Source organism: Suncus etruscus, chromosome 8 (genome assembly GCF_024139225.1).
Source record: "Suncus etruscus isolate mSunEtr1 chromosome 8, mSunEtr1.pri.cur, whole genome shotgun sequence".
Lineage (NCBI taxonomy): Eukaryota > Metazoa > Chordata > Mammalia > Eulipotyphla > Soricidae > Suncus > Suncus etruscus.
Window position 1 is genome coordinate 16,152,905 of NC_064855.1, and position 18,674 is coordinate 16,171,578.

The 18,674-nt window shown below is 48.6% G+C and overlaps 1 protein-coding gene across 1 annotated transcript in view; it reads right to left on the reverse strand.

Moving 5' to 3' along the window:
• Positions 1-10,896, reverse strand: part of CEP164 (centrosomal protein 164) — a 42,594-nt gene extending 31,698 nt beyond the window's left edge. The window contains exons 1-3 of the mRNA XM_049778402.1: positions 10,784-10,896; positions 5,090-5,192; positions 1,354-1,465 (exon numbers count right to left, since the gene is read on the reverse strand). Coding sequence (XP_049634359.1) covers positions 1,354-1,465; positions 5,090-5,171 — 194 coding nt within the window. The 5' untranslated portion in view covers positions 5,172-5,192; positions 10,784-10,896. The remainder of the gene's footprint in view (positions 1-1,353; positions 1,466-5,089; positions 5,193-10,783) is intronic.
• Positions 10,897-18,674: the final 7,778 nt, after the last annotated feature.

Genomic DNA, 18,674 nt, shown 5'->3' on the forward strand with positions numbered 1-18,674 from the left:
ACAAGACCCTAGTCAGTTCAGCAGCAAGGCACAAAAATAAAAGGAAGGAAGAAAGAAAGGTCTCCAGATTAGAAAGGAAGGAGAAAAAAACAGCTTTATTCCTAGACATGGAAAGCCGAAGGAGTTCACCAAAAAAAAGAAAGAAAAGGCTATTAGAACTGACATAAGTGAGTCTAAGCAAGACTTCAGGCTACAAGCGCAATATACAAAAAGCAATTTTATTTTGACAAACGCAATAAGCTAGAAATTAAATATTTTTCAATATAACAATTACAGAAGCATCAAAACTGTGAACGAAGGTAGGAGACAATCCAGTAGGTTGGGTACACTTGCCCAGCAGAGGCCTGACCCAGCTTCTATTCCCAGCACTATATGGACCACCCAAGCATCACAAGCCACAGCCTTGGAAGCCCCCAGCACTGCCAGGGTGGCCCAGGAACCCCTGAGCACAGAGTCAGGAGTAACCCATGAGCACTGCCGGATCTGGCCCAAAAATAAACAAAACAGGGGCTGGAGATATAGCATGGAGGTAAGGCGTTTGCCTTTCATGCAGAAGGTCAGTGGTTCGAATCCCGGAGTCCCATATGGTCCCCTGAGCCTGCCAGGAGCGATTTCTGAGCATAGAGCCAGGAGTAACCCCTGAGCACTGCCGGGTGTGATCCAAAAACCAAAAAAATAAAATAAAATAAACAAAGAAGAGATGGGGGCATGAGATATTAGGGAAACAGATATGTGGGGCTTACATGAAACATGGAGGCATGAGACATGGGAAATAAGAGATATGGAGACAAGAAATATGAGGGCATGAGGCATAGGAGACATGAGTTATGGGGAACATGAGACATGGGCAATGAGCACAGGGACACAGCTACAGAGGACATGAGACATGCCTCCCTTTAGGGAGATACCTGGAAATTGTGTTTTGAGAAGATAGGCCCACAGACGTTGGCACAGTGGAGGCAACCTTGGGCCTCCTTCCCCAGCACTCCCAAAGTATGGGCATCCAAGCAAGTGTGGGCATCCCTTGCAGCAGGGGGTGAATATCTCAGGGGAAACAAAGGGAGAGTAGGAATCGTTTCCCATGGGCAGAGTCTGCCAATACCCTCTGAGGACACGTGGAGGGGGCTTAAAGGGCAACCCATGATGGAGACACTCCTGCCCAGGACCCCAGATTAAGTGCTGATCCCCACTGGGCCCAGCATGTCAGTCAATGGTGAGAGCCAAATGGTGAGAGGAAAGGCATAGCCAAAGTGATCCCAGCTGCTCAGTGCCTCCAAGAGAGGTGAGCGATGGCAGAGGGATGATGACCACCCACCCCCAGGCCCCAATCAGGGCCGATCTGCGGCCCCTTACCATGGCTTCCATTCCATGGGCAGTGGGGCCACAATGCCCTCCCGAGCCAGCCACATCAGCTCCGGCTCCTTGATGGGGTCGATGCCAATCTCCCGAGCAAATTCAAGAATTTCTGTGGGCATGGATATGGAGAGGATTATGTTGAGCAAAATGAGTCAGAGGGAGAAGGAAAGACAGAATGATCGCACTAGTTTGTGGGATATATATTAAAAAAAGAAAAAAAGATAGTATGGGGCTGGAGAGATAGCATAGAGGTAGGGCGTTTGCCTTGCAAACAGCAAACCCAAGATCAATGGTAGTTCGAAACCTGGCATCCCATATGGTCCCCTGTGCCTACCAGGAGTGATTTCTGAGCAGAGAGCCAGGAGTAACCTGAGTGCCACCAGGTGTGGCCCAAAAACAACAACAACAACAAAGATAGTATGGTAATAATATCCAGAGACAATAGAACTGAGGGCCAGGAGGAGCAGCCCATGATAGGAAGCTAGCTTGACACGAAGAACAGAGAGTGCAGTTAGAGTAAAGGAAGAAACACGGGGCCGGCAAGGTGGCGCTAGAGGTAAGGTGTCTGCCTTGCAAGCGCTAGCCAAGGAAAGGACCACGGTTCGATCCCCGGCGTCCCATATGGTCCCCCCAAGCCAGGGGCAATTTCTGAGCTCATAGCCAGGAGTAACCCCTGAGCACTGCCGGGTGTGGCCCAAAAAACCAAAAAAAAAAAAAAAAAAAAAAAAAAAAAGGAAGAAACACAAAAGGAAGATTCCTGACACCCCTCCATTTGCAGTAGTATAAACCACAATGTCAAAAAAGAGAAGAGTCAGACATTGTATGACTGTAACTCAATCATGAACAACTTTATCTATGGAAAAAAAAACACTATTATATAAACCTTGTAACATAGTGTTTAAATATGTGTGTGTGTGTGTGTGTGTGTGTGTGTGTGTGTGTGTGTGTGTGTGTGTGTGTATATATATATATTGGGACTGGAGAGATAGCATGGAGGTAGAGCATTTGCCTTGCATGCAGAAGGACAGCAGTTCGAATCCCACAGGACTGGGAGGATCGGGAGACTGGACCCATCCATCACTAGCCGCAGGAGTGGTTGCACCCCACAGGGATGGGAGCTCCTCTGGGACGACTTCACCTACATGTCTCTTCATGGACTCTATTGCCTGTGAAAATGGGCCCTGGCTTTTCTGAATTCTGTGAGGACAATGACAGAACCTGAGAAGGTTGTCTCAGAGACTATGGGGTGCCATGGTGCACCCCAGACACACAGGACAGGGGATGTCTCATGAACCAGGATCATATTTGGTAGGATCTGGTGCTACCTCCAGAACTGCAAATGGAAGAATAGGGTTAAAGTAGAGGAAGGAGGGGCTAGAGAGATAGCATGGAGGTGGAGCATTTGCCTTGCATGCAGAAGGATGGTGGTTCAAATCCCAGCATCCCATATGGTTCCCAGAGCCTGCCAGGAGTGATTTCTGAGTGTAGAACCAGGGTAACCTGAGCGCTGCTGGGTGTGACCCAAAAACCAAAAAAAAAAAAAAAACGAAATAGAGGAAGGACCCCCCCCCCAGCCCATGTATGAGAACTAGCTTGGTTGGATACACACCCCCAACTCCCGCATCTGCAGGGGAGGGTCAATTGCTCTGAGAGTGAGATGGAAGGAGAAGCAGAGACTTGGTCCAAATAATCTTTTCCTACTTTGCATTACTCTCCACATTTTCTTCATGAAGCAGATATTATTTCACTACAAACTGTTCTTAAATCAATTTTTTATCAAGGGGGCTATTGGGGAGAATCTCCCAAGTGGTTCTGAGGAGACACAAGGGGATTCCTCCCAGCAATACCACCCCATGGGATGCCAGGGACTAAAACAAGGTCAACCACCTGTAAGGCAAGTGCCTGAACTGGTTTCTAAATGTCAGTCCTGAATCAAGATCCAACTGTAGGGGCCAGAGAGATAGCACAGCCAGTAGGACGTTTGCCTTGCACGCAGCTGACCCAGGACAAACGGTGGTTCAAATCGCAATATTCCATATGGTCCCCCTGGGGCCTGCCAGGAGTGATTTCTAAGCACAGAGCCAGGAGTAACCCCTGAGCGTTGCCAGGTGTGACCCAAAAAACAAACAAACAAAAAAAAATCCAACTGTCATCAAACCCAAGAACACCATCCACAGCCAAGAACAAGAAATTAAAGACCCGGGGGATTAGAGTCATAGGACAACAGGGAGGACGCTTACCTTACACACCCCTGACCTGGATTTGATCCCCATCATCATATATGGTTCCCTAAGTGTCGCACCACCTTTGGGGTCCCATTTACTCCTTTGTTGGTTATTTGTTTATCCTCAAAGAGCTCCCAGAATGAGAAATTGAATCCCATCCCCTGGTCCCCTTTTGGGGGGAGATCTTGGTAATATTTATCCGAAGCAAATAATCCACATAGACAGGAGGGTTAATGGGTAAAAGGTTGGGTGAAGAGAGTTCTTTGCCAGCCTGCTGCTAGCTCCAAAAAACACCTGGAGCCAGTCAACAAACTCTCCAAAAGACCCCAACACCTCGCTCCCAAACTATTTATTCCGCTCTCAACAGCGCCCCCACCTGGAAGGTCAAGGTAGGACAACAGGCAAAGAATAATCTTATGGAAATGTTTTCATATACAACACCTAAGTACCAGCAGGAATGATTCCTGCATGCAGATCCAAGAGTAAGCTCTGAGAATCCCTGAATGTGGCCCAAAAACTAAAAAAGGAAAAAATAAACAGAAGAACCCAGGATCTCTCTGGGCCTCAGCAAGGACCCCAACACCCAGAGCCAAAAGCATCCAGCGGCAGCACTTCCAAAGACAATGGGGCCCAGAGGTGCTCACACCGATCAACAAGCAGAGCTGGGGCTGATGAAGCCCTGGGGACTAATCCACAGAGGACAGGATGCCAGCTGGTGACACTGCTGTTGGGGAGCTGTGGGGCGTTGCCAGGGGAACAGAAAAGAGGCCTTCGTCTGCCTGGGACCATGGGACATCTGAACTGAGAGTGAATGCCATGTGGGCACAAAAAAAAGTGTGCTCCTGCAGGGTTCTACATTAGTCCTCAATGCTTCCATGGTCCTCAGCCCCTTGCCACGCTCCTTTGCCTGAGAGCTCGACAAACTGGAGAGACACTGAGCTATCCCAGCCAGCAGAGAAAAGGCAGATGAGGAGATTCCAGAGAGCAGAGCCTAGAGGAAGGCTGAAATCAACACCTGGGGTCCAACAAGACTTAGGTTGATGCTAAGAAGCCAGGAAGGCATCATCACAAAGTGAGTCACTGGTGAGAACACGGAGCAGGAGACAGACCACGCACTTTCTCAAGAGCTTAGGCCCCAAACATTCCCTGAATCCCTCCTCTGCAAGGGCCGCCTCGGAGGGGACAGATGGTTTCGCTCTCATGAAACCCCTGGCACAAGCAACAGGACTCGGGGCTGGAGAGCTCCTGGGAGGAAGCAAATCAGGGAGACCTTCTCAGCCCTTATGGCCCTCTGTGGACACCTACAGAAGACAAAGGCACCAGCCCTGTGGAGTTGGGGGACACGAAGAGCAGCATCCTGGGGCCTTGAGCACGGGGATAAGGGCAGGGGCAGGTCCAGCCCCACACTTCCGCCTTGGCGCTATGCTGAACCTACTGGGCAGTCTGCGATGAGGGGATCCCAGGGCCTGGGGGAACCTTTGCCCTTATCAGCCCCCTGCAGCACTTACCCTGCTCACTGGGGATATAGGTCTCATCATAGTCTTCCTCCAGAACCAACTGGTCTCCTATGCGGATGGGTCTTCCGGCCATGATGGGTGTGGGCGTGCACGCCTGGATCCCAGGGAGAGAAAAAAATCGATCAGTGGTTAGAAGGGAACAGCAGGCCCAGCTTCTATAGCACTGAAGCAGGCCAGGCCCTCCAAAGCCCTGGGAGAGGGAGTTTCAGGCGCCAGAGACAGCCGCAGGTGCGGCCCAGGGCTCATGCTGAGGTCCCCAAGCCAGGCCTTCTGAGGACCTGGGGATCTCATGGTGGGCAAATGCAAACTGGGGGACAAGGTTTAGGCTGATGCTAAGCAGCCAAGAAGGGACACCTCAGGAAGGAGAGGAGGTAGAGGGGACAACAGCACCTATCAGAACATTGATCACCTGCAGGCAACTGAAGGCAACCCTTCCGCCACAGACAGAGTGCTGGACACCCACGAGCAGGGCTAGGGCATGGACTCAGAAGACTAGAGAGCAGTTTTGTACATGGGAATCCTGAGTTCCAACCCCGGAACCCCACGGTCTCCAACACTGTCCGAATTAGCCTCCTGCCTGGTGTGCTTCCAAGCAAACAAAGACTAGGGCCTGGGCAGCTTTTCCTCCTCTTCCTCCTTCCTCCTCCTACCTTCTATTCCTCTTCCTCCTCCTTTTCCCATATGCCCTGAAATCCTTCCCAAACCCATGTAAACAAATGGCTGGAGGCTGCCACCTGCTCTCAGTCCCGACTACTGCAGCAGGGCCTCTCCGAACCAGGCAAACCCAGCACAGCCCGTGGGCACTCCCTCGGTGCACAGTCAAAGCGCCAGCCTTGAGGCTACAGGCACTTGGGTCCAAACACTAGCTCTCACCTCATCTACACTGCAAACAACCACAACAACATCTGCAGACATCTGCAGACAGGAGTAGAGGCGTGCCAGGGCCACAAGAGAGCACATAACTCAAGGATTGCTTGACACACAGGAGACAAGCGAGCTGGAGCAGCGATGATTCCTTCCTCAGGGCATCAGGGCACTCTCATGTGGGGCCACACCCCATGGTACTCAAGGCTTCCTCCTGGCACTGTGCTGGGAGATCATTACTGGCAGGTTTCCAGGGACCTTATAGGATGCTTGTGATTAAACCTAGGTCAGCCACATGCGAGGCAAGTGCTCTCCCTGCTATGCTATCTCCAGCCCCAGATATTCAGGGCTGGAGTAAAAATTTAGACACCTTCTCCATGTGTCTTATTTCCTCATTCTGAAACTCCAGAGCCCCAGAACTTCTCTGCACCCAGCTAAGCAGCTCTGGATCCTGCAGGAGACTGCTAGCTGGGCCATGGAACCCCCATGTCCTGCAGACCCAGACGTACGGCAGCTTCCCACTAAGGAAAGAGCTCCCCAGAATAATGGACCCTCCCACCCTGCCAGAACAATCACAGCATTCCGCAGAAAACAGAAAGAAATCACTGAGCAGGAATCAGAGAGAAGAAGGGTGACAGTGAGTTAGCAAGTGTTAGGTTAGGTGGTGAAGTACGGGTACTTGATGGGGAACATTCTTCCCTCAGAATCCTCACTATGCCATTTGCCAGCCTCTGCTTTTCTCCTCCAGAAAAAAGAGGTAATAATACCCATCTCAAGTACCAAAGTGATGGATAGTACAGTGGGGAGCGTGTTTGCCTTGCATGCAGCCAAACCAGGTTCGATCTCTGGCATCCCATAGGGTCCCGTGAGCCCACCAGGAGTGATTACTAAGTGGGGAGGAGCCAAGAGTAAGCCCTGAACATTGCCAGGTGTGGCCCAAAACAACAATAATAATACCTGTCTCAGAGGGCTGTAAAAATTCAGTAATTAGGGGCGGCACAATAGCATAGCAGGTAGGACGTTTGCCTTGAAAGCGGCTGACCCAGGTTCGGTCCCGGCATCCCATTCCTGAGTGCCACCAGGAATGACCTCTGAGTGCAGACCCCAAGAGTAATCCCTGAGCACTGCTGGGTGTGACTCACACACAAAAAAATTCAATGATTAAATTCATTTGAAACAAAATATTTGTAGAGTAAGAGCTCCACCAATGGCCACTGTTGCTACTAATACTATCCTCATATGCAGAGTTTTAGTGGATCGACATTGTTCCTAGGGGAAGGTCCACACCCAAGGAACCTAAGGCCTCCAACAATCAACACTCAATTTTTCCTTACCTGCTAAAGATCAGGAGCCTGGGCTAAGTATTAGGGCCACATGACTCACACCTGACCCTAATCTTAGTTCAGCCTAGCTGGGAAGTCCAACGTATAACGTTTGCTTATATAACGTGCTGAGAGAGGGCCAGAAAGAGACAATACTGGGGTTAAGATTTGCCTTGGGGCCGGGCGGTGGCGCTAAGGGGCCGGACGGTGGCGCTAAAGGTAAGGTGCCTGCCTTGCCTGCGCTAGCCTTGGACAGACAGCGGTTCGATCCCCCGGTGTTCCATATGGTCCCCCAAGCCAGGAGCAACTTCTGAGCACATAGCCAGGAGTAACCCCTGAGCGTTACCGGGTGTGGCCCAAAAACAAAAAAACAAAAACAAAAAAAAAAAGATTTGCCTTGCAAGTGGCCGGCCCAAGCATTGCCAGGAGTAACCCATGAGCACATAGCCTTGTATGGTCCAAAACAAAAAACACTGAGAAAACTCAGAAGTAAGGACAGGTGAGGGAAGGGGTTCAGACAAGCACCACCTTAGACAAGCACCACCTCAGTCTAAAAGAACCAGCTGGTTTTCACCAGCAAAAGAGAGGCAGAAAACGTGAGGCACAAGAAACAGGTTTGCAAAGGCAAATAGGCAAGCAAGAGGGAGTCAAGGAGACAGCCCAAAGAGGCAATGCACAGATTCTGCGTAGAGACTGAATCCCTGGTACAGCATCATCCCCGAAATTCTAAGTGCATCTTGATTGCCACCATGTGGGACCCTAGTAACCAAAAAACAGAGGTGGGTGCAGAGAATTGGAATAAGCTGATTCTCTGGTTCACCGAGCAAGTCCTGTGCTCTGGGAGCGATGCTGTTGTTTCGCATGCAATCACCTCAGCTGCTGGGCTAATGAAGATCTATTTCCACCTTCCAAAGGAGCAGGTGAGGTTCCGCCAGGACAAAACCCAAAGCACCTGACTGAGGTCTCATGGCAGAGTAGACTGACACATCTGACCCCAAAGGTTGAGTACTTGCCCACTCTCTGACAGGATCACACAAAGAATGAAGGAACCATAGAGAAAGCACAAGGGAAAAATGAGCTACTCAGTTGGCAACTATGAGACTAGAAAGCAAGGACCAGGTTCTTGGGGAAATCAGAGGCAGGATGAAGGCTCTCGGTCTGGGGGAAAGGGATCAGGGCCTGGATGGAGCACTGGATTCACATGCTGGAGGTCTAAGTTTATTTGTGTTGTTGTTTGGGGGGTTGGGGCCACACCCAGTGATGCTCAGGGTTTACTCCTGGCACTGCACTCAGCATCCCGGTGATGCTCAGGAGATGGACCATAGAGTGTGAGGGGAACTGAACCCAGGATGGCAGTGTGCAAGGCAAGTACCCGATGTACTATTGCTCTAGCCGGCCACTGGAGGCCCAAGTTTGATCCCAGTATTACATGGTCCCCGAGCACCACTAGGAAAAGCTCCCAAGGAATGCAGGTCCCCCCCCCACACACACACACACACACACACCAAAAAAAGAATAAAAGTGTTTGTTCTCTGCATCAAATAAGAAAGAGGAGAGCAATCAGGGCACTTTTATTTGGGGAGGTGGGTCAGACCCGGTGGTACTCAGGAGTACTCCTTGCTCAGCACTCAGAAATTGCTCCTGACTGGCTCAGGGGACCAAATGGAGTGCCAGGGTTCGAACCACCATCCGTCCTGGGTTGGCTATGTGCAAGGCAATCTGCTGTGCTCTCTCTCCACTCCCAATCAATCAGGGCACTTAAGCCAAAAGACTGGGGTTACCTGTTCACCCTCAGGCACAACGTCCTGCCTAAGAAAAACTTACACCCCCATATGTAGCTGACTGCCATAAAGAGGGGGGTGCCTGTTGTTTGGAGCATATGCCAGATGAAAAAATTCAGACGGAATAGAGTCCACAGGAACAGAAATTGCAGGGAGAGGGGGGCCAGAAGTATGGAGAGGCGAGGAGAGCAGTTGGGGTGATGAGCTCAGAAAGTGGGGAGCGTGTTGGGAGACACTATGAAACACCCAATCCGGTAACTAAACTGGTAACTAAAACCGCCTAGAGGAGGGACTGGGGGGCGAGGGAGAAAGAAGGGACTGAAAGGCTGCCGAGGGGCTGCCTTGGTGCAGTAGTCTTCCACTAACCGGTCACAGGTGTAGACAGACCAGAAACTACGGATCTTTCACCTGGATTGTAATTGCCGAGAATGGAGTGGGAAGCGGGCCAGGAGTGAGAACGAAGAAAGCTGAGGAGAGAGAGAGGAGAGAAGAAAGAGGAGGAGAAAGGTGAAGAGAGAGATAGTAGAGGAGAGAGAGAGATAGGAGAGGAGAGAGAGAGAGAGAGAGAGAGAGAGAGAGAGAGAGAGAGAGAGAAAGGAGAGAAGGGGAGGAGAGAGGAGAGAGATGGAGAGAGGAGAGAGGAGAGAGATGGAGAGAGGAGAGAGAAGAGAGAGGAGGAAAGAGTAGAGGGAAGAAAAGAGGAAAGAAGAGAAAAAAGAAAAGAGGAGAGAGGAAAGAGGAGGGAAAGAGGAGAGAGAGGAAAGAGGAGAGGAAGAAAGAGGAGGAGAGGAAGAGGAGAAAGGAGAGGAAAAAGGAGAGGAGAGGAGAGGAAAGAGGAGTAAAGAAAGAGAGAGGAAAGGAGAAAGAAAGGAGAGGGGAGAAGAAAGGAAGGAAGGAAGAAAGAAAGAAAGAAAGAAAGAAATAAAGAAAGAAAGAAAGAAAGAAAGAAAGAAAGAAAGAAAGAAAGAAAGAAAGAAAGGAAGAATGGAAGGAAGGAAGGAAGGAAGGAAGGAAGGAAGGAAGGAAGGAAGGAAGGAAGGAAGAAGGGAAGGAAGGGGGCCGGGCGGTGGCGCTGGAGGTAAGGTGCCTGCCTTACCTGCGCTAGCCTAGGAGACGGACCGCGGTTCGATCCCCCGGCGTCCCATATGGTCCCCCAAGCCAGGAGCGACTTCTGAGCGCATAGCCAGGAGTAACCCCTGAGCGTTACCGGGTGTGGCCCAAAAACCAAAAAAAAAAAAAAAAAAAAAAAAAAAAAAAAAGAAGGGAAGGAAGAAGGGAAGGAAAGAAGGAAGGAGGGAAGGAAGGAAGGAAGGAAGAGAAGAAAAATCGGGGAGCAAGCACTTTGCTAAGAAGAAAGAAAAAAAAAAAAACTGAAGCAAGCACTTTGCCAACTCCAAAGGGCGGCGGCGGCAGCGTCGGGAGGGCCTGGCCCGCTAGAGTCCGGGCAGCGGGGCAGCGTCCCTGTCCTCTTCCCCGCACGGCCCCCCGGCCTCCAGCCAGCGGGGAGGGCCACTGCCGGGCCGCACCTCGGCCTGCAGCCGGGCGGGGGACTGACAGTCCTGGCCAGGCGCAGCCTCATCCGGGCCCTTTCCCCCCACTTGCACCCGCAGTTCCCGCTCCCACTCGAGCATCGCTCTCCCGGGCACACGCATGTGCCTCTCCTCCTCCGCCACCGGCTCTCCCCGCCCCGCAAGCCCTCCCTCCTGGGGGCTCCTCACCTGTCCCCGCAACTCCCAGAGGCTCCGGCCGATGGCTCCGGGCCCCGCGCAGGCTTCCCCAGCACCACCCCGGCTCCCCGCTTCCAGGGACGCCGGGGTGTTGCCCTGCAGCGGCCAGCAACCACTTCCGGAAAGGGGACCAACCTTAGCGACTAAAAATCCCGCCTCCGCCGGGAGATGATAGGGCGCCAGATGAGCATCCTGGCATCTGATTGGGTAGAGGGCCCGTCAGTTCACGGAGAAGGGCGGTTCGGTTCCCGTTGCACCATGGGAGATGTAGTCCAAACTGATAGATACGCGTGGGCTTAAAAACAAATAACAGCGCTCTGAAGTGAGAGATGAAATATTTTTTTGCCCTACGCACATATCCGGCAGGAAAGGCTCATTCATAATATTTAGAGTGACGTGAACTGACTAAAACAATTTGTTGTTCATGATTTTTTAAGCAGTGTTAAGAGTAGGTGAAAATAAACTGTTTTTAATCATCAAACCATCTGTAAATGTCAGATCATGGAAAGCCCACCAAAATTTAAAAACTAACCTTTTTTTGTCATTAAAAATTTTAATATGATTCAATGATTTTCCTCCAAGTGTACAACTTATTTTATAAATAAATTCTTTAATTGAATCACTATGAAATACAGTTACAGAGTTGTTTGTAACTGTAACATAATTGAGTTTGTTATAAAATGCACCAGGTGCATTTTACATCACTGATGTCCTCAGTTTTCTTCCCACCCTATCTACTGCCCTCTCCCCTGCCTGCCTCAAGACACTGTTGTTTTCAATATTGTTACTTGAAGGGGTATCATATATATCACTTTAATCTTCTTCCAGCACCAATTTCCAGTTCTTTTTCAGAGTGATCATTTCCAACTATCATTGCCATAGCCTCATTTCTTTTCAAGTCCTTTTCTGCCCTAATTCCACTTCCCTGCTATATGTGGCAAGCTTCCTACCATGAATTGTCCTCCTGGCCCTTCTCTCACTTGACTCTGCATATTACTATCATAATATCTTTTATTATCCCACAAATAAGTACAACCATTCTATGTCTATCCCTCTCCCTCCGACTCATTTTGCTCAGCATAATACTTTGCATATCCAGTCATGTATAAGCACATTTTTTTTTTTGGTTTTTGGGCCACACCCAGTAACGCTCAGGGATTACTCCTGGCTATGTGCTCAGAAGTTGCTCCTGGCTTGGGGGACCGTATGGGACACCGGGGGATCGAACTGTGGTCCGTCCAAGGCTAGCGCAGGCAAGGCAGGCACCTTACCTCTTGCGCCACCGCCCGGCCCCGTATAAGCACATTTTATGGCTTCATCTTTCCTAACAGCTACATAGTATTCCATTGTGTAGATGTACCACATTTTCTTTATCCATTCATATAGTCTTTATTGGGGGACCACACCTGATGGCATTTAGGATTTACTCCTGACTCTGCACTCAGAAATCATCCCTGGCAGGTTTGGGGGACCATATGGGATGCCAAGGATTGAACCCAGGATGGCTGCGTGCAAGGCAAAAACTCTACCCGTTGCGCTATCCCTCTGGCCCTCCGCTCATATGTTCTTGAGCACATGGGTTGTTTCCAGAATAATAATAATTGCAATAATATTGCAATGAACATTGGAGTGCAGAGGGCTTTTCTGCACTATGTTCTGGGACTCCTAGGAATGGTATTGCTAAGTCATATCAATTTCTAGGAAATAAAAAACCTAACTCGGGGCCGGGAAGGTGGCGCTAGAGGTAAGGTGTTTGCCTTGCAAGCGCTAGCCAAGGAAGGATCGTGGTTCGATCCCCCGGTGTCCCATATGGTCGCCCCAAGCCAGGGGCGATTTCTGAGCGCATAGCCAGGAGTAACCCCTGAGCGTCAAATGGGTGTGGCCTAAAAACAAACAAAAAAATAAAAAATAAAAAAAATAAAAAACCTAACTCTTCTATGCTCTTCTTGCATCAACTGAGCACTTGTCAGGAAATAAAAACCAGCTCCTGTGGTCATCTCTTCATAAACATAAGGATTAGAGGATAAAATCAGAACAACAATATCTGTCACAAATAGTTCAGAATCTGCTTCGGAAGAAAAACAATTGAGGTCAGGAGATAGTACAGAAATAACGGCACCCAGTGAGATTTCTAGCATTACCTTGTCCCATGATCATGAGGCCCCTAATACTACCAGGGGTGGCCTGAGTATCCCTTTCACCATAGGTCCTAAGCATCCTGTGCCGTTGCACTGAACTGCCAGACAAGTTGGTCCATAATTTCTAGTTGGGTCTGTGGACTACCTGAGCACTGCTGGGGAAACCGTACATCAAAAAAAAAGTGAAAGAAGGGACTGGAGAGATAGCACAGTGGTAGGGCGTTTGCCTTGCAAGCAGCTGATCCAGGACCAACAATGGTTTGAATCCCAGCATCCCATATGGTCCCCGAGCCTGCCAGGAGCGATTTCTGAGCGCAGAACCAGAAGTAACCCCTGAGCGCTGCCAAGTGTGGCCCAAAAACAACAAAATAAAAAGTGAAAGAAGAAAAACAGTGGCACAATGATTGTCCCTGCTGTTGACAACAGTTGCAACTAATATAATTCCAAACGAGTCTTAGCTTTGCTTAAACAGAAAGCAAAGCTTCCTTCCTCAACTTACTGGTATAGCTAAGAGGAGCAAAGGGGCCAGAGAGGTAGCACAGGAGTTCTGATGCTTACCTTGAATGGGGCCCAGTGGGTCCAATTCCCAGCACCATATATGTCCTCTGACATTGGCGACGTTGGCCCAAAAACAAAAGAAAAAAAAAAAAGTAGCAAGGAGGGGCCCGGAGAGATAGCACAGCAGCGTTTGCCTTGAAAGCAGCCTATTCAGGACCAAAGGTGGTTGGTTCGAATCCCTGTGTCCCATATGGTCCCCCGTGCCTGCCAGGAGCTATTTCTGAGCAGACAGCCAGGAGTAACCCATGAGCACCGCCAGGTGTGGCCCAAAAAAAAAAAAAAAAAAAAAAAAAAAAAGTAGCAAGGAGCTCTGGTTCTTTGCATTACACCAGTGGAAACAAGCAAAAGATCAGATTTTGCAAGTTGAAGAGAATGGAGCACCTGGAGCTGCCTCTGAGAGGCTGTAGAAGTGATGGAGAGCAGGACCGTCCATTCTAACTGATCCCAAAGAACTCCAGATTGCTGTTCCCATAGACCTCACACCCAGCATCTACCATTGTCAGGTATGAAGACATCCAGAAAATGAATGAGTTTAGAGAGATGATAATCTGAGGAGAGGGGCAGAAAAGGGGGATTTAGGGATTCTTCCTTTCTAATTGTTGGAATTAAACACCCTTAGGGAACAGCCTATTGGTAGGGTCTTGTATTCACTATTTTATCTGCCACCTGTATTGCCCTTTTGATATGTAAAGACACCATCCTTCTGCATGCAAAGCAAATGCCTTACCTCCATGCTATCTCTCTGGCCCCCAAAGTTTTGATATTCTAAACAATGTCATAGACTGTTTTTGTGGGCCCGGAAAGATAGCACACCAGCGTTTGCCTTGCAAGCAGCCAATCCAGGACCAAAAGTGGCTGGTTCGAATCTCGGTGTCCCATATGGTCCCCCATGCCTGCCAGGAGCTATTTCTGAGCAGACAGCCAGGAGTAACCCCTGAGCACCGCTGGGTGTGGCCCAAAAACAAACAAACAAACAAAATAGACTGTTTTTGTTATAAGATTTTAAAAAATATTTATTTATTTATTTATTTATTTATTTTGGTTTGGGGGCCATATCTAGAGGTGTTCAGAGGTTACTCCTGACTCTGAACTCAGAAATTATTCCTGGCGGGGCCGGAGAGATAGCATGCCTTTCATGCAGAAGGTCATTGGTTCAAATCTTGGCATCTTATTTGGTCCCCCAAGCCTGCCAGGAGCAATTTCTGAGCATAGAGCCAGGAGTAATCCCTGAGTGCTGCCAGGTGTGACCAAAAACAAACAAACAAAATAAATAAATAAATAAATAAATACATAAATAAAAAAGAAAGAAATTACTCCTGGCAAGCTCTGATGCCAGAGATCAAACTTGAGTTGGCCACTACATGCAAAGCAAATGCCCCACCCACTGTGCTATTGCTCTGCAATATATTCTTTGTAAGCCTAAAGATTTACTTTTGGGGCCGGGCGGTGGCGCAAGAGGTAAGGTGCCTTGCCTGCCTTGCCTGTGCTAGCCTTGGACGAACCACAGTTCGATCCCCCGGCGTCCCATATGGTCCCCCAAGCCAGGAGCAACTTCTGAGCGTTACTGGGTGTGGCCCAAAAACCAAAAAAAAAAAAAAAAAAAAAAAAAGATTTACTTTTATTGAATTTCCCAACATACATTGTCAAATTTCTTTTTTTTTTTTCTTTTCTTTTTGAGTGACACTGACGGCGCTCAGGGGTTACTTCTGGCTCTGCTCTCAGAAATTACTCCTGCCGGGTGTGATTCAAAAACCAAATATATATATTGGAGGAACTGGAGCAATAGTATAATGGACAGGGCATTTCCCTTGCTAGCAAAAGACTCAAGTTTGATTCCTAGGACCATGTAGAGTAATTCAAGCACAACCAGGAGTAATCTATGAGCATCATTGGGTGTGGTCTGAAACCTAAATAAATTAATAAACATGGATAATTCCTTGTTCAACCACCACTTTCACTGACATCAAATATTACTGATATAGGGGCCGATGAGGTGGCGCTAGAGGTAAGGTGTCTGCCTTACAAGCGCTAGCCAAGGAAAGATCGCGACCTCGGTTCGATCCCCCAGCATCCCATATGGTCCCCCTAAGCCAGGGGCAATTTCTGAGCTCTTAGCCAGGAGTAACCCCTGAGCATCAAATGGGTGTGGCCCAAAAATCAAAAAAAAAATTACTGATATAAAAGAAGAAACATGGTATACAACTATTTTTTTTTTTTTTTGGTTTTTGGTTTTTGGGCCACACCCATTTGACGCTCAGGGGTTACTCTCCTGGCTATGCGCTCAGAAGTCGCTCCTGGCTTGGGGGACCATATGGGACACCGGGGGATCGAACCGCGGTCCGTCCTAGGCTAGCGCTGGCAAGGCAGACACCTTAACTTTAGCGCCACCGCCCGGCCCCGGTATAGAACTATTTTCATTGGTTTCTTCCACTATTACAAAATTGAACTTACCAGGTTGTTCAAGGATTTAACTGACTTGTAGAAGCTCTTTAGATATCATTTTTCTTTAACTTTTTGGCCATATCCAGCAATGCTCAGGGGCCCACTTCTTGTGAGAGGCTTGTGGTGCTGGGATTAGATCCAGGCCTCTCATGTGCCAAGTCTGAGTGAGCTCTTGTGTGTTGAGCCCCTCCCCAGCCCCATTTCCCACTTTTCCCAAATGAGAAATTGAGGAATAGAATAGGTAAGTGCTCTTAGTACCTGAACTCTCCGTTACCCTATGGCAGAACCAGAAATGGCTTCTTGGGAGTCTGGTTTGACAGAATTTCTATGGCTTTAAATCCTAAGTATTCCAGGAGCCCAGGGATGATTCTGTGGTAGAGCCCCTGCCTTACAGTTACAAGGCTCCATGCTTGACCCCTGGCTCCATCTATATGCTGCCTGTGATCATCATGGCTCTGTTGTTGGGGAGCCCCAGCACTGCCATTAACTATGTGATTCCCAGTACACGAGAACCCAGTGTGCAACCCTGAGAAGCACCACAAGTATAAAACACAACCCAGGAGCCCGGAGAGCTAGCACAGCGGTGTTTGCCTTGCAAGCAGCCGATTCAGGACCAAAGGTGGTTGGTTCGAATCCCAGTGTCCCATATGGTCCCCCGTGCCTGCCAGGTGCTATTTCTGAGCAGACAGTCAGGAGTAACCCCTGAGCACCACCGGGTGTGACCCAAAAACCCAAAAAACAAACAAACAAATAAAACACAACCCAGTGTGTGACCCCTGTGCCCCAATGTGGAGACTCCTTCTGCCACTCTCATGGCAATCTAACAGAAGGAAAGAGAAACAGTAACATGAACAAAAATATGCCACATGCAGAAATAAGTTTCAAGTTTCTTTTTTCTTTCTTTTGGTCTTTAGGCTAAAACTGGAGGCACTCAAGGGTTACTCTGTGCTCAGAAATTATTTCAGGCAGACTCAGGCATATGGGATGTCAGGGATTGAACCCAGATCTGCCGCACGCAAGACAAACACCCTGCCCACTGTGCTATCACTCTGGCCTCTCAAGCATATTCTTTTTGAGATGGGTTTGGGACCATATTTGTCTGTGCTCAGAGGTCACATTTGAGGATGCTTGGAAGACCATGCAGGGCTGAGGATCCAACTCAGGCCTCCCATTTGTAAAGCTTCTATTTACTTAGCTCTTTGAGCTATCTTTCTGTCCTCAAGCTATTTTTTGTTTGTTTTGTTTTAGGCCACACTCAGAGATACTAAGGGGTTATTCCTGGTTCTGCATTCAAGAATTATTCTTATTTATGTCTAAATTACTTTGTTATGTCAGGAATTATTCTTTTTTTTTTTTTTTTTTTTTTTTGGGAGGCCACACTCAGTGAAGCTCAGAGATTACACCTGGCTATGCACTCAGAAATAGCTTCTGGCTCAGACACTGGGGATCGAACCGAGGTCCATCCCACTTGCAAGGCAAACGCCCTACCACTATACTATCGCTCCAGTCCCAGGAATCATTCTTTTATTATTATTATTATTATTTAATTTTTGGGTCATACCTGGTAGTGCTCAGGGGTTACTCCTGGCTCTGCACTCAGAAATCACTCCTGGATGGCTCGGGGACAATATGGGATGACAGGAATCAAACCATCTGTTCTGAGCTGGCCATTTACAAGGCAAATGCTCTACTGCTGTGCTGTCTCTCTGGCCCCAACCCAAGAATCATTCTTTTTTTTTTGGGGGGGGGCCACATCCAGTGGCGCTCAGGGGTACTCCTGGCTCTGCACTCAGAAAATCACTCCTGGCTTGGGCAACCATATGGGACACTGGGATTTGAACCTGGAATGGTTGCGTACAAGGCAAATGCCCTACTGCTTGCGCCATCGCTCCAGCCCCCATTTCATTTGTTTCAAAGGATCAAAACAAACTTTGTGCTAGGGGTCCATTCTGGTGATCCTCTGTACTGGGGACCAAACTTTGGGATCCTGCATGCAGAAAATATGTGCTCCACATCTCTCTCATTCCTATTTTCATTTTTTGTTATTGTTGTTCTTGAGCCATATATAGCAATGAGCTGACTCTACATCTTTGCTTAAGGATCACTTCTGACAGGATTCAGGGGTGCCAGGGACAGAATCTGAACTGGTGACATGCTAAGCAAGCCCTCTTGTACTAAATCTCTTATTTTAATTTTTTTTTATTAAGGCACCATGATGTTTATAATAGAATTATATGATCCAACACCAACCCTCCTACCATTGTCAACTTTCCCCAACCACTATTTTTGGGGGGAGCCACACAAGCCATGCTCAGTACTGATTCCTGGATCTGCATTCCGAAACACTCCTTGCAGACTCAGGGAACAATACATGGTCCTGAGTGTCAATTTCTAGTTTGCTGTGTACAAGAAAAGATACCTTACGCTTTACTACTATTGCTCCGGCCTCACCGCTACTATTTTTCCATTTTCATTTATGCGCAATCAGCTTATTGGTTAGGAATTTCTTGCTGCATCATACAACCTACAGGAATGCCTCCTTTGCTTCCCCATATCTAGAGAGCATGGGGTCCTTATTCTCATCTGACTGAGCCCAACTGCCTGGACTGTAGATAAACAGTGCTAACGACTTTTCCCTCTCCTCTCTCTCTCTCTCCCCCTAACTTTTAGGGAAAGCATTTCAAGCCGCTTCCAGATCCGTTTCCCAGGATTTCCCCGGAGTCCCCTTAAGTTTCACCTTTCTC